General features: G+C 43.5%; 1 protein-coding gene across 7 annotated transcripts in view; it reads right to left on the bottom strand.

Moving 5' to 3' along the window:
* Positions 1-1,470: 1,470 nt before the first annotated feature.
* Positions 1,471-15,517, bottom strand: part of KLKB1 (kallikrein B1) — a 33,328-nt gene continuing 19,281 nt past the window's right edge. For 6 of the 7 annotated variants that reach the window (XM_030312156.1, XM_030312154.1, XM_030312157.1 and 3 more), the window contains 9 exons: positions 12,162-12,321; positions 10,812-10,921; positions 10,511-10,673; positions 10,299-10,411; positions 9,966-10,134; positions 5,812-5,987; positions 4,768-4,863; positions 2,555-2,694; positions 1,471-1,956 (listed from right to left, as the gene is read on the bottom strand). In XM_030312156.1, the coding sequence (XP_030168016.1) occupies positions 1,777-1,956; positions 2,555-2,694; positions 4,768-4,863; positions 5,812-5,987; positions 9,966-10,134; positions 10,299-10,411; positions 10,511-10,673; positions 10,812-10,921; positions 12,162-12,321 (1,307 nt within the window). In that variant the 3' untranslated portion in view covers positions 1,471-1,776. The remainder of the gene's footprint in view (positions 1,957-2,554; positions 2,695-4,767; positions 4,864-5,811; positions 5,988-9,965; positions 10,135-10,298; positions 10,412-10,510; positions 10,674-10,811; positions 10,922-12,161; positions 12,322-15,517) is intronic. The other variant, XM_030312155.1, reaches the window with a different exon arrangement.

Here is a 15,517-nt window from a genome sequence, read left to right as displayed (position 1 = left end):
TTAATCCTAAAAGCCAGAAATGAACGATTCTGGTAGCAAGCCACTTATTTTTCCTTTTAAAGATAAAATGACACCCACACAGAGCGAGGACCACTGTGTTTATTGCACGCCAAAGTAAACGTCGAAGCTGTCTTTATTTTTAATTGTTTCGTGGAACCCAGCCAGCCTTGACAACGTCTAGAACATTTACTTCCGGAGTCAGCACTTCCCTATCGGAGGCGGTTGTGAGGAAGGCGCACCTCCTGGTTTTCCTCCAGCCCTTCGCCTTTAGCCCTTTCTACTGCTTAACGTGTCTTTCGGTGGGGAGGGAAAAAATATTTGTAGAAACTTCACTTTTCCGTCTTTCTACTTGTTTTGCACAATAGTTTGTAAATGGGCAGCTCTCTGTAAAGTGGGAAGTCAGTGTAACTGACTTGGATCCCAGCTACCTGGTGCCGGCTGTGGTCACCGCGGGCACGGCTGGAATTTGGGTCTCATACGGACTCAGGTCACATTTTTCCCAGGGTGACTCCCTGCTAGCGTGAATTTACGAGACTGGATTTACGAAACGCTGCATACCTCACGCGTCTTGAATTACCACCGCAGAGCCCCATAGCCACGGACACCCCCCACCCAGCCCCGAACAGCAGATTCCTTGCCCTGCTGGAAGGCTGTGTGATACGCGCGTTATAGGAGCTGCAGGCCTGCGAGCCTCTCCTGCACACCCAGTGTGCCAGTGCCAGGTAACAAGGTAGGAGGCCCAGATGAAAAGGTGCGCTATTCGTGATCTCACGGTTCGCGAGTTCGAGCCCGGCGTCAGGCTCCACGCTGATGTGCCGAGTCTGCTTGCGATTCTCTCGCTCTCTGCCCCTCCCCTGCTCACTCTCTCCAGGTCTCTCTCAAAATAAGTAAATAAACATTAAAAAAAAAAAAAAAGAAAAAGAAAAAGAAGAGATGCACTGTTATTCTCCCAGGTTCAGAAAACTCTTTCTCAGAAAAGTGAGTCTTATACAGGTTCCTTCCCTTCCGCTTGGCAGACCAAAATGCAAGCTTGCTGGAACTTCACCCCAAGCGAGGCGACCAGTGGTAGGTTTCAGTGACCATGCAGGTGGGGAAGAGAGTAGAAATTCCTGTCTCTAAGATATACTGTGATCCAGAGGAGGCAGTAAGACAAGAGTGATGCCAGCACAAGCACTGTGCTAGAATCTGGAGTCCCCTTCCCTTCTGTTTCACAGTCAGAAGAAAACACTGCATTTATTTATTTATTTTCATGTTTATTTATTTTTGAGAGAGACAGAGACAGAATGCGAGTGGGTTAGGGGCGGAGAGAGAGGGAGACCCAGAATCCGAAGCGGGCTCCAGGCTCTGAGCCGTCAGCACAGAGCCCGACGCGGGGCTCGAACCCACGAGCTGTGAGATCATGACCTGAGCCGAAGTCGGACGCTCAGCCGACGGAGCCACCCAGGCGCCCCAGAAGAAAGCACTTCAAAATCACATTCTTTTGCCATTTTATGGCACCACAAATAATCACGGAAATGTTCATTTGTTATCTCCCGGTACTCGCATTATGACTGAATGCCGAACGCCTACTGGTGCAAGACCTTGTCCTCAGCAGCTGCGTATACATTGTCCCTTTTTACCCTCAGGACAAGGACACGAGGTAGATACCACTCTCCATGATTTGGCACATGAGGACCCCACGGCTCAGGACTTGAAGTGAACCTAGGATGTAAAAGCGTAGGCTACAAACTGGGCTCTCTCCCACCTCCAGAAAGCTTCGTCACGCCCGTGACTTCATCAGAGACTGGTGAGCCCATCACCGACCTGTGTTTTCTCTAAAATCCAGTCCACATACTCAGCGACTTTGGTGTAGACACCCGGTTGTTCTCTGCGGCCACAGCCTTCACCCCAACTGGTGATACCGACCAAATGCCATATTCCATTGTGTTTACAAACTAACGGACCGCCTGAATCGCCCTGTGGCACAGCGGGTGGAAAAATAAAATCACAGAAAAGTATGACAGACGTGCCTTTAAAATTCTCTAGTCACACTGCACGCACCCCACACATACGGTTTCTTATACTTTTGTCGTATGTTCCTCATTGGCTGCTGATGGGATGAAAATGATTTAATTCAGTAGCGTATGGGTGCATTTTCCATTTTTTCCAACAAGGAAATGTTGACATCATCATCTCAATGTCAAATACATCTAATGCTCTATATGTTAGTACAGTTGTTATATGTACAACTGTGCTCCTTAAACATAGTGTGTATATATATATATATATACACACACTATATTTTATTTATATTATATATATTGTATATTATTATATATATTATTATATATTTATATGATAAAAATATATATATATAAATAAAAACTATAAATATATATAAATAAATATAATAAAAATGATATACATTCATTAAAGGTTATTTATGAAATTGCCAGGTTGTGTGGCTCAGAATTTTTTAAGAAAAATATAATGAAACATACTATGAGAAATGTATTTTGGAGCTAATTTTCTCAAGCAGGTTACTGTGTGTTCTTTGCGCAATCAAATGTATTACCTTACAGGCATCTTTGCCTCCTTCTTTATAGCCAGCACAGATCATCTGTTTGGTTACTTCATAATCTCTATATTTTTTCTGGCATTCTTCACTTGACACCAAAGGAATATTTGCCTTTTGTAGGATATTTTGGATTTTGCCTAGAAGGTCACCAATATGTAACTTCAGAAGGAAGAAATAAGATAAATAGGAAACATACTAACGTCTTAAAGCAGATCAGAATAATGAGCTTTTCGTTCAGGTCATTTCTTTGGATTAAAAACAGTAGGGTGAGTGGGGCGCCTGGGTGGCGCAGTCGGTTAAGCGTCCGACTTCAGCCAGGTCACGATCTTGCGGTCCGTGAGTTCGAGCCCCGCGTCACAGGCTCTGGGCTGATGGCTCAGAGCCTGGAGCCTGTTTCCGATTCTGTGTCTCCCTCTCTCTCTGCCCCTCCCCCGTTCATGCTCTGTCTCTCTCTGTCCGAAAAATAAATAAACGTTGAAAAAAAAAAAAAAACAGTAGGGTGAGAAAGTAGTGTTAATCACACAAACAGCGAGTAACAGAGAAGGAAAATTGAAAAACAGAGAGAGAGAGAGAGAGAGTGCATGCCATGTTTTGGCCTCTGACATGTAATATTAGGACAACCCTTCCATATCCTCTGTCATCTCATCTCAGTCGATGTCTCTCAGAAATTCCCTCTTATCTCCTCCAACCCAAAAGCTGGAAGTTCTTACCTCTCGGTTTTTGTTTTATATATTCAACATGATCATTCTAAAATATATCGTTTCGGGGGGAGGGGACCACCAGACCTCTGACAGCAGAGGAGTATTTTGCTCTTTGAGTAAGTCCAAATATTTTCCACGAAGAACAATTTATTGAAAAATAATTAAATTTCCACCACTCTCCAGGTCCTCCTTGAGCGTACAGTGGGAGCCTTCCTTGTTTAGTTAAGGTTACTTTTACAATTTCTTCCTGTCTTCAGGCACTTATCAAAAATTGGAAAAATTTGAATTCATCGAGTAAAGGAGTAAGTCAGGAAAGAAGGAAAGAGCACGACAAGCTTAAATACGTAAAGAATGCTGCAAATATTACTCCCTATAGTGTCTATCAGGAACATAGTTTTAGAAAGGGAGAATAGTCTGTTTCCTGGAAAATTCAAGGCCAGTTGAAATACACCAACAACCCATGAACAGGGGCTCTTAAACGGGGTTGCACCGAAAGAAGTCACTTGTTCTATTAACTTGCATTGGAAAATACATCTTTACTTTCACCGATATCCAACTGCAGTCCAACTCCTTTCAATTAGGAAGGCAAGCCCCAAGCAAGGGAGCGTTAGCAGAATCTACGACCTTGCCATCAATAGAGAGCCCAGATATTTGCATGTCACGGTCGCGATATTTGCACATTACAGTTGTGGCAGATAACGGTAAATATCACTTGTGCTCATTACAATTTCTAAATTATGGCAGTTACCTGAACAACTTGCTATTTCATATATTAACAAAGAAACTCATCCATTACTATAGCACATCCTTTGAGACGTATTTTGAGAGCTCATTTGCAATTTCACTGCTGTCCTTTGGGTTTCTGTGTGTTTTAAGTATTTAAAAGTGGTTCATGGGCTACATCAGATTGCAAGAAGGATGTATTTAAAAAACAAAAACAAAAACAAAAAAAAAACCCAACAAGATTGACAGCCTGTCAGAGAGATGGTTTGCCTGCCTGTGCTCCAGGTCCTTAACATCAAGGCACAGAGAGATGGGAACACTATTAATACTGAGGACAGGATGGGCTTGAGCGGTCTTGTTAGCCCTGTATGGGACCAGTCCTCTTATGAAGTCCCACAAGTGATCTGTATTATAAAGTAAGATGCTTAAAAGGTTGCCTGATACATTTCCCCAGACCCAAACAAAAATACAGCTCAAAAATCACCGAGTGGGGCGCCTGGGTGGCTCAGTCGGTTAAGCATCCGACCTCGGCTCAGGTCATGAACTAATGGTTCATGGATTCGAGCCCCACACAGGGCTCTCTGCTGACAGCTCGGAGCCTGGAGCCTGCTTTGGATTCTGTGTCTCCCTCTCTCTCTGCCCCTCTCCTGCACATGCTCTGTCTCTCTCTCTCTCCTTCAAAAATAAATAAAAACATTAAAAAAATTTTTTTAAAAATCACTGAGTAAATATTTGAGGCGAGAGAAGACTTCTCTTAAGAACAACATTTAAAATGTCACGCCATACCTTTTTCTTTTGTGAAGCCCCATCCAGTTACCCAACAATTAGTATACATTGTGTTTGTATCATCTTTGGAAGGCAGGCATATTGGTTTTTGGAATTCTGAAAGGTAAGTTTTAAATTAGAGTTTGGTTAAATAAAGGTACGGATATTGACTTTAAAAATACACACCTTCCTTTTCCTGGATTCTCTTTCTATAGGGCAGCACCAAGGAAAATGACCCTTTTGCTTTCTGCTCAGTTGCTAAGGGCAACGATTCAAGAAACTTTCTCATCTCCCGAGTCATTTTCCCATGACATGTTTGGTGTCACATCTTCTGGATTCAATCTTAAACCTCAGAACACAAGTTTCTGCCAAAAAGCATTAGAAGTTCTCGCGTTTTATCCTGTGGGTGATACTTTGCAGAGTGGTAATGGAGAATCTCCAGGCAGGATTTTAAGCGCCTTAAGGTATTAACTGACAATTTTTATGACAAACCAATGGGTCATTAGCACGCTCATTTTACAGATGAGGAGATTTGAGGTGCAAAGAGGTGAGAGCAACTTGCCCGAGGTCACGGGATCGTTACTGGGCGCAGTGGGCATTCACCAACCGTGGACACTATTCCTCCAAAGGCCACACCTCCAACCATCACACTACCGGCTTCCCAGAACCTCCTTCTGCGCACATTCGACCTGGGAATTAGGATCTGGCCCCGTCTGCCTTCCTGTATTCCTAATATGCCCCAGGCAGTGGTAATTCCGCTACTTGTGTCAAAGCGAGCCAGGCTTCCCAGATGGCCATTTCCGATGTTGCATTATTTCAATAACGGATCAGTGGTTGTATTCCTCCCTGAAGAAGCCAATTGATGTTTCTTGACCCTTAAGTAGAAGCTATTTATCCAGATCACAGATGTTCCCTTCCTTGGCAATTCTCACCTTTCCTCCAGCCCCACCCACCAGGAAATAAAGACAATCTGTCCACATTCTGCCCTCTCATTCAAACGGGTGTGAAAATGTAAACCGCTGAACTCAGATGTCTAGCTTCTCCTGGATGGAATACGCCGCGTACCTGTGTAATTCAAAGGAGGCTCAAGTCTTATCAAGGCAAGATCATCACCACTGTCTGACATTTTGTAATTTGGGTGAATAATCATCTCCTTTATTCGTGAGAAAGGCGTTTCTGTTGTTATCTCGGACAGATTAAAAATGCCACTATAAACACGCCAAACGTCCTGCAGGGGAAGCCTGGGAGAAAAAAGGAAATACCTATTTGACCCCAGAAAGACTGGCCTTTGATATTATTGGTCCTTTTTCCTGTCGCTTCACCTTTCAAAAAAAAAAAAAAAAAAAAAAACTGGGAAGAAAATACTACCTACGGGTTATCTTTACTCACCTAATTTTGCTTCCTGGCAATTTGTCATCCCCACCAGCAGCGGTACGGAAACTCTGAAGATTTTAGTTAAAAACACTGAGAATGGACATTTCTGTAGTTATTCCATGCTTACTGTAAGTCAAGATAGAAGAATGTTGCTGTCCCAGTTCTGAGAGAAACTGGTTGGGAGAGACTCACAGGTGATTGTGGGAAAATCCTGCTCAGTTCACCAAACCTGAAAGCAGTTGCTTCCATGAAATCCAGAATCCTCAAGAGGTCGGACCCGTGTTACACAAGCCCCCCTACCCTGGCCGCCCCCGCCCCCGCCGTTGGGCAAATTAGGGAGGCTTCAGTGTTATTTAAAATGTATCTATCTAGGGGCGCCCGGGTGGCTCAGTCGGTTAAGTGTCTGACTTCGGCTCAGGTCACGATCTCACGGTTCGTGAGTTCGAGCCCCGCGTCGGTCTCTGGGCTGACTGCTCAGAGCCTGGAGCCTCTTTCAGATTCTGTGTCTCCCTCTCTCTGCCCCTCCCCTGCTTGTGCCCTCTCTCTTTCCCTCTCTCTGTCTCTCAAAGTAAATGCACTTGAAAAATAATTATCTGTCTAGGTCTCTGGCTGCAGTAAGGCGAGTGGGAGCCCCAGGCATGGGGCTCAGAGTGGACCTCCAAGGTGGCTTAAGAAAACAGCAGACAAGCCGGCGGGCTTTCCCAAGGCCAAGCTGGAGAACAGAGGGACGCAGGAGAACACCTGCTCACCCGAGACCACGGAGCAGGAGAGGCGGAGTGAAATTTCCTGGAGGATTCCCCACCCCTGTCATCTTGGAGACACCTCGGTCCTGACTTGGAGGACAGCCTCCTGCCAGGAGAACATAAGCGACAAGCTGCATTGTGAACCCACACCCGGAGCTGAGGCAACCAGCCTGTGGGGCTCTCAGGGGACCCCCGCTCCTACAGCCAATCTTCCAGCTTGCCCTGGGCTGTCAGAGAAAATTATTTGTAAGATTAATGAAAATAAAGCACACCTTGGGGGCAGGGCCAAAGAAGAACCCCACAAAAATATAATGAAACAAAAATAAATATAAAATATAGTGAATTAAAATAGATTTTGAGCAGTATGAACATTTAAATTAACTCTTTAAAATATAAGCATCTACAGGGGCGCCTGGGTGGCTCAGTTGGTTGAGCACTGACGTCGGCTCAGGTCATGATCTCGCGGTCCGTGAGTTCAAGCCCCGCGATGGGCTCTGTGCTGACAGTCCAGAGCCTGGAGCCTGCTTCAGATTCTGTGTCTCCCTCTCTCTCTGCCCTCTCCCACTTGCGCTCTATCTCTGTCTCTCTCTCAAACATAAAATAAACCTAAGAAAATAATAATAAATAAAATATGAGTATATACAAAGGAAGTCTAAAACTGTGATCAAAAGCTAAGTCTTATCTTGTGTAAAGATTGGGACATTCTTATCACCATTAAGTGAGAGATACAAGATATATTTGCATAAAACTCCAGAGGAAACCATGCAGATAGGGGCAAAGTGGTTTTCTTTCAATTAAATCAGTGTTTCCGTGGATATTATCTCTTATAAACTTAACAACACTGAGTCTTCAAGAAGGAAGGTTCTTTTTTTTATTATTGTTTTTAATGTTTATTTATTTTTGAGAGAGAGAGACAGAATGTGAGGGGCTAGCGCCCAGAGAAAGAGGGAGACACAGAATTCAAAGCAGGCTCCAGGCTCCAAGCTGTCAGCACAGAGCCCCACGCGGGGCTTGAACTCACGAACCATGAAATCATGACCTGAGAAGAAGCTGAACACTTAACCAACTGAGCTACCCAAGAATGAAAGCTCTTAATGTAAAGTGCTACAGTCACTGTGGAAGACAGTATGGGGGTTCCTCAAAAATGAAAAAATAAAACTACCTTAAGATCCACCAATACTGCTTCTGGTTATATATTCAAAGAAAATGAAAATACTACTTTGAGAGATATCTGTACTCCCTTCATAACAGCATTATTTACAGTAGCCAAAACATGGAAACAACCTAAGTGTCCCTCAATGGATGAATGCATAAAGAAAATGTGGCATAATATATGTACTATGTCTCCATATACACATACGTATACATAAATGTATTATACATATGCATATCAGTGCATATACATATTTAGGCATGTGTTTGTGTGCATATGTATACATATACTTATATATAGATATATGATGGAATATTATTCAGCCATAAAAAGAAGGAAATCCTGCAATTTGTAACAACATGGATGAGACTTGAGGGCATTATGTTAAATGAAATAAGTCCGAGAAAGACAAATGTTACATGTTTTCACTTGTATGTGGAATCTAAAAAACTGAACTCATAGATGCAGAGAACAGATTGGTGGTTTTCAGGACAGTGTCATGGCAGGAATGAGTGAAAGTGGCCGAAGGATACAGTCTTCCAGTTATAACACGAATGAAGTCTAGGGACCTAATGTACACCATGATGACCAGAGTTAACAATACTTGAAATATTTGAAAGCTGCTGAGAGTGTGAATCGTAAAAGTTCTCACCACACACACACACACACACACAAGTATTTCTGTGCGGTGATGGATGGATGGATGTGTTACCTAACCTTAATATGCTAATCATTTTGCAATACATGCATATGTGAAATCATTACATTGCACACCTTACATTTATACAAGGTTATGTATCAATTATATCTCAGCAAAGCTGGAAAAAAAAAAAAAGACGAAAATTCCTGACCCCCAATTGCATGCATTTAGTAAAAAAGGGGACCTACCATTTCCCTTCTCAGGGTCTTTCCTTTCAGGTCAGTAGCTTTCCCCTTAGCAACGCCCATGCTCCGCTAACTGGGGGCCCATGCTGCTAATTGGCAACCATGAAGGAGCCTTGCTCTGCCCATCCCTGCCACTGACCCTTATTTCAGCAACTGTATCCTCAATCCTGATACATGCAACCCGGGCCCTACCCTTTAGACAGGGGAAGAGGGAGAATTTTACGAAAACAAAACACTTTTTGAGAGAGATCAACTATCTTTTATTTTAGACCTGTTAGTATTTCTTGCTTATTCCTATGCTTTGTCCATTTTTACATTTCTTATTTAATTATAGCTTATTTTTTAAAAACTTTTTATGTTCCAAGTATAGTACTTAGCATTTTAAGTCTGTCACTTCATCTAACAACCTTGTGAATTGGATACTATTCTTATTCATATTTCACAGATAGGAAAATAAAGCTAAGAGAGATTTACAAACTGCCCAGGGTCATTCGTACTTCTGGTAATTGTGAGAGCTGCCCTGTTCTAACTGCAAAGTCTAAGTGTTTTAAAACTTTAAAACCCTGCCACATGTACAATTTGCCCAATAAAGTAGAAAGGTTGCATCAGATTTTATCCTCTGAAATATAGAGGTTACAAACTATCGCATTTTTGTTTTCACTATTAATGCTATTTAGTGTATTTGTGAATCAGAGAGCTGAAAGTAAATCTCTACAGGCCTGAAAACAAAGTCTTTAAAGAATACATTTAGGGAGCGGTAGGTGGAGGTAGCAGCAGACAGGGCATTTTTCGTTTTGCTTTAAAGCAGGAGTGACACCCCCCAGGAATGTCAGGCATTCCTGCAAAGAGGCCACACTGCGTGCTGACGGCTCAGGTCTTTCAGTGCTCAGACAGGCCCTACCTCGTTGTTCACCATTGTGAATACAAGCCCTCGCTTGAAATGTCTTTTATTCAAGAAGAATAAACTTCGATCAATAAACGGACATGATGATCTAGACCCTGAACTTAGTTTTCAAAACGAAAAGGCAAGATAAGACCCTGGATAGGACGCACCCAAAACTTACCCATCAAAGCAATGGGCGGCAGTTAGGACCCACTGGTGTCCGATGATTGACCCTCCACACAGGTGGCTCCGGGCTGTCAGCTTCACTTGCAGGCTAACTTGCCAAGGCCACTCTCCCCAGGAGGAGTTGGTCCCTCCAACAATGCGTGTGTCTGTTTTTGCTGAGCAGACTGAAAAGAGAGTGTTAAAGTTAATGGTTGGAATTAGAGGTGAATCAGAGTTCTCTGGAGCCAAGGGAAACAAAGTACACAGTTCTATTGTTTAAGACTAAGCAAGCTATCAGAATAACACAGACAAGCCTTTACAGTTCCGTGAAAAAGTGAGGCTTACTCACCAGAACCGTCCCCACTTTTACACAGCCTCAAAGAATAACCAGAGCTCGCTCGCGTCCCGTACGTAATCCTAGTTGGGGACCCATCCAAAGATAATCGTAAGGAACACTTACACCTAGATAAAAGGATCGGTATAAAGATTAAACCTTCACAGAGGAGGATCATTCATGAAATCGGCTTGCCGACTGTCTGTGAAAAATGAATGTTCACTAACTTCTTTCTTCTACAGTCTTCTGGGAGTAAAGAATAAGTAAAAAACTGACAGCGGATCGTCTTAGTACAAGTCTCTCGGCAAACATTCGCTCCTTCAACAAAGGTTACATTCAACTCTTCCCCTTCAAAAGCAACTCCCGAGTAAATTTTGGAATGACAGGGCTCTGTGTGAATTAGAGACATAAAAAGGCATTAAATGAAAACAGCAGTTAAGCCACATCTACACAAGTCGTTGGTACACTGAGGATTGTTTCATTGCTATTACTTGTTAAAAGATCACTATCATCATTGAATCACATTACCAGGCAAACTTTGCTTGCAGGTTAAAAGGCTGTATCCAGATATGGTGTTTTCCTGAGGAGTAGGGGAACTTGGTGTCCCGCTTTTGGAAGTCTTAAGAAAGCAAACGTTTCTATTAACAAAAAAAAAAAAAAAAAAAAAAAAAAAGCAAAAGACAGAGAAACAAAATTGCGTTAAAGGCAAACACTAAACAAAGCACTTCGCGTTTTGTAAAGCACCTCTGCAAAATTTATTCTTCTGAGAAACTCTTCTGTTTAAAAAAAAAAAAAAACAACTTTATGTTTTATTTATTTTTGAGAGAGAGAGTGAGTGAGAAAGCGAGATCAAGTGGGGGAGGGACAGAGAGAGAGGGAGACACAGAATCCAAAGCAGGGTCCAGGTTCTGAGCTGTCAGCACAGAGCCGGACTCAGGTCTCGAACCCATGAGCCGTGAGACCATGATCTGAGGCGAAGTCAGATGCTTAACCGAATGAGCCACCCAGGCGCCCCATAGGACTTTTTTAAGTCCAAGATTTTTGTGCTTTTGTTAATATCTTCAGTGTAGAACCTTGAAGCCTGAGTCTCATAGAATTTGAATTGAATAATGGAAAAAAGTAGGCAACATGATTATATTTCAGTGTATTTAGTAATTTTTTTAATGTTTTTATTTATTTTTGAGACAGAGAGAGACAGAGCATGAACGGGGGAGGGCCAGAGAGAGAGGGAGGCACAGAACTCAAAGCAAGCTCCAGGCTCTGAGCTGTCAGCACAGAGCCCGATGCGGGGCTCGAACTCACGGAGTGTGAGATCATGACCTGAGCTGAAGTCAGATGCTTAACTGACTGAGCCACCCAGGTGCCCTTTTTCTATGAGTTTTAAAAAGAGGGAACACAAAGGCCTTAATTGTCAACAGCCCGACATGGGACTTGAACCCCTGAACGGCGAGATCATTAACCTGAGCCGAAGCTGGACACTTAACCAACTGAGTGACCCAGGCGCCCCCAAGTGTCTGACTTTTGGTTTTGAGTTGGTTTCGGCTCACGTCATGCTCTATTGTTCGTGAATTTGAGCCCCACGTCGGCTCTGGGGAGCCTGCTCGGAACTCTCTATCTCCCAGTCTCCTCTCTGCCCCTCCCCCACTTGCACACGCTCTCTCTCCCTCTCTCTCAAAAATAAACAAACATTTAAAAAAAAAAAAAGAAAAAAAGAACATAGGTGGAAAAGTCAATGAAGTTCCTAACTAACCTGCACCTAGCGGAAAAGGGCTTGCTGCGGCTTCGAGCGCTCTGCGCGAAATTCCCAGAAGTTTTCAAACACTCAAACTAGAAAATGACGGCGATGGCCGGACGGTAGCAAACGTCGCACATTCTTACCTTTGCGGTTCCAGATGCCATGCCTCTGTGTGGAACGTAAAGAAGAGGCAGTTAGGATGATAGGTGCAAATGGTTTGGCATACAAAAGCATCCGGGGTAACGACTCTGGCAACGTCCACATCCGAGAAGGCGAGATGCTGGAAAATGTTCCTGCGGCAACCTGGGAACTCACAGAGGGAAGACAGTCCTCAAACCGCACGATGCTCAGGTGACTGTACTTTGTCATCGTAACGAAAGGACATGACGACTGTTTGTTATTCATAACGCTAGACATCCTCGAGGGGGGAGACTGTTGGAATACCCTCAGACTCGTTGTTTGTCATTTGGAAGAAGGAAAGATTGGGCTAAATCCGATAAAAGATAGACTCCCATGTCAGAGAAATGAAACAGCTCAACCTGTGTGTCCAGCTCCAGGCCGACCAGTGCAAACAAAATATTTAGGTTACTCAGCCTATCCTCACATTCTCTTTGTGGTACCTCGACCCTGAATTCCAGGCCTTAGGAGCAGAAGGTTTTGTGTGGTATTTTCCCGAGTATTATGAAAAAGATCTTAATGAAAAGCGTTTAACAACAATATCAGGTGACCAAAAAATAAAAATAGGAGAAAACCCACCTTCATTATCCTTATGTAATCTTTTTTTTTTTTTTTAATGTTTATTTATTTTTGAGAGAGAGACAGAGCGCAAGCAGGGGAGGGCAGAGAGAGAGGGAGACGCAGAATCTGAAGCAGGCTCCCAGCTCTGAACTGTCAGCACAGAGCCCGATGTGGGGCTTGAACCCACAAGCTGCGAGATCATGACCTGAGCTGAAGTCCGGCGATTAACCGACTGAGCCACCCAGGTGCCCCAATATAATCTTAATTCTAAATTACGTTTTTATTTGTGTTCATATTATTTACTAAGTTTACTCAATTTGATAACATAAATTTTATTAAAATGATGGGAGCCTGAAGAATAATTATAGCATTTGCAGGAAGGACAAAAGGAGTCCCAATTTAAATGAACATAGTTTTATCAGGAGAAAGTACCTCCCGTGACATAATACCTACATGTGGGGAGTCTAGGAAATGAGGCTTCAACTAATTAAATCTTTAAAAAAAAAAACCAAAACACAGATTCTGGAAGCTGAAAGAAAACTTGTGCCAACCTACAACTATATCCCCTGAAGGACGTACGTGACGAGTTGTTCAACTTTTCTTAGATATTTATAGTGATAAGAGCTCACTTCCTCATGACAAGGTCCAATTCTTTTTCTTTAAAATTTTTTTTAATATTTATTTATTTTTGAGAGAGAGAGAGAGAGACAGACAGAGCGTGAGTGGGGGATAGGCAGAGAGAGAAAGAGACAGAATTGAAATCAGGTTCCAGGCTCTGAGCTGTCGGCACAGAACCCGACAAAGGGCTCGAATTCATGAACCGTGAGATCGTGACCTGAGTCGAAGCTGGGGCGCTTAACTGACTGAGCCACCCAGGCACCCCTGACAAGGCCTAGTTCTTTTCTGGACTGTTCTAGGTGTTAGGATTGTTTTTTCTTTCTTTATTTCCTTCATGGTAGCTTCTACCTACATCTACCTAATGGAGCCACACACATTAGTCTAATCCTGTCTCCAAAGACAGCCCTTTATAAACAAAGAATTCAGATAGTCATCCTGACTCTTTTTCAGGTTAAATACCTTTAACCTGTCCCTTGAGCCACTTTTTGTTTTCCATTGCTTCTAGATTTCTTACGGTCCTGGTACCCCCTTTTGAAGTGCCCCGGGCATCCATCGCTGCAGAGGACGTAGGCAACACAGAACTGAATACAATTTGAGTCCCTATCTGACCCATCCCAATGATAACAAGCCAGGGGCTATCTTGTTTGAAAGACCGTTTTCTTTTTCAGAGCTACTTTTCCTGTGTGTTTCATTTGTTTTCTCAAAAGCATACAGGATCGTAGTGGGAATGGCAGACGAAGGGCCTCTGAAAATCCTCTCTTCCATAAAAGTGATGGGCGCACCGGCCTATTCGTCAAAATCAATGTTTTCGGAACTCTAGAAATTGAACAAATTATAACCGTCCAGGGAGCGTTTGTTCAAGAAGAACAGCTGACTCTCTATAAGAACAGTAAGTTTGGGGGCCCCCCGGGGGGGGCGCTCAGTCGGTTCAGCATCTGACCCTTGATTTCGGCTCACGTCACGATCTCACAGTTCCGAGAGATCGAGCCTCAAGTCAGGCTCTGTGCTGACAGTCCAGAGACTGCTTGGGATTCTCTTTCCCTCTCTCTCTCTGCCCCTCCCCTAAAATAAATTAAATAAACATTAAGAAAAAAGGATAGTTGCATAAGGCTTTGGGCTGACAGCTCAGAGCCTGGAGCCTGCTTCGGATTCTGTGTCTCCCTCTCTCTGTGTTCCTCCCCTCCCCCGCTAGCATTCTGTCTCTCTCCCTCTCAAAAATAAATAAAAAATAAAAAATAAAATTTTAAATGGGGCGCCTGGGTGGCTCAAGTCAGTTAAGCGTCCAGCTTTGGCTCAGGTCATGATCTTGCAGTTCATGAGTTCAAGACCCGCAGTGGGGGTCTTATGCTGACAGCTCAGAGCTTGGAGCCTGCTTCAGATTCTGTGTTTCCCTCTCTCTTGGTTCCTCTTCCTCTCTCTCTCTCTCTCTCTCTCTCAAAAATAAATGAAGGTTAAAAAGAATTTTAAAAAAAGAAGGATGAGTTTCGTGGGGTTTTAATTTGCCCTGTTCCAGTTCTCCCCTCCCCAGCTCCATGAAAGCCTTGAAAACAGCCTCACAATCATGCGGAAAAGAGACCAGCAGTCCCGCAGCCCTGGAGCGGGCAGAATGGGGCTGGGGCCTGCTCCAATGTCCCATCTGCATCCCCAGTCAAATGCCATTATTTGACTTGTCTGGAAATTCTTGGGAAAATCCCACTCGCAAGGACTGAGTTTATTTTCCATGGCTCAGAGCTTCTTCGGTGTTAACTAACAGCCTTTTCCTTGCAAGTGTTTGTCTAGAACAAACAAACAGGGGCGATTATGTAACATTGCAGCTTCCTAGGGCATTAATCACAGCTGGAACAAACAACAGGCTCATAAAAGATCTTAAAAGGGAAACCAGGGGAAAGAAGGTGGTGGTGAAAATCTTAGACGTATTCCTGGGAATCTGGAAGGCCATGTGCAAGTACAGGGCTGTGTGGCATAACCAGGGCTGTGCTTGTGCCCCCCAAAGATTTGAGAAAGTCCTAGGCTCTCAGGCTGGCTGATGTTTCGCCCTGCGTCAGCAGAAAGAAAAGGCCCTGGTAAAGTTGTGAAACGCCTGTCTGAACGTTGAAAGCATGCTCCGAAATTTCGCAAAAAGCCCCTCCTCAAAGACTGAGAA

The sequence above is a fragment of the Lynx canadensis genome, chromosome B1, assembly GCF_007474595.2.
Source record: "Lynx canadensis isolate LIC74 chromosome B1, mLynCan4.pri.v2, whole genome shotgun sequence".
Taxonomy (NCBI): domain Eukaryota; kingdom Metazoa; phylum Chordata; class Mammalia; order Carnivora; family Felidae; genus Lynx; species Lynx canadensis.
This window is presented reverse-complemented; position numbering and strand designations above follow the sequence as displayed.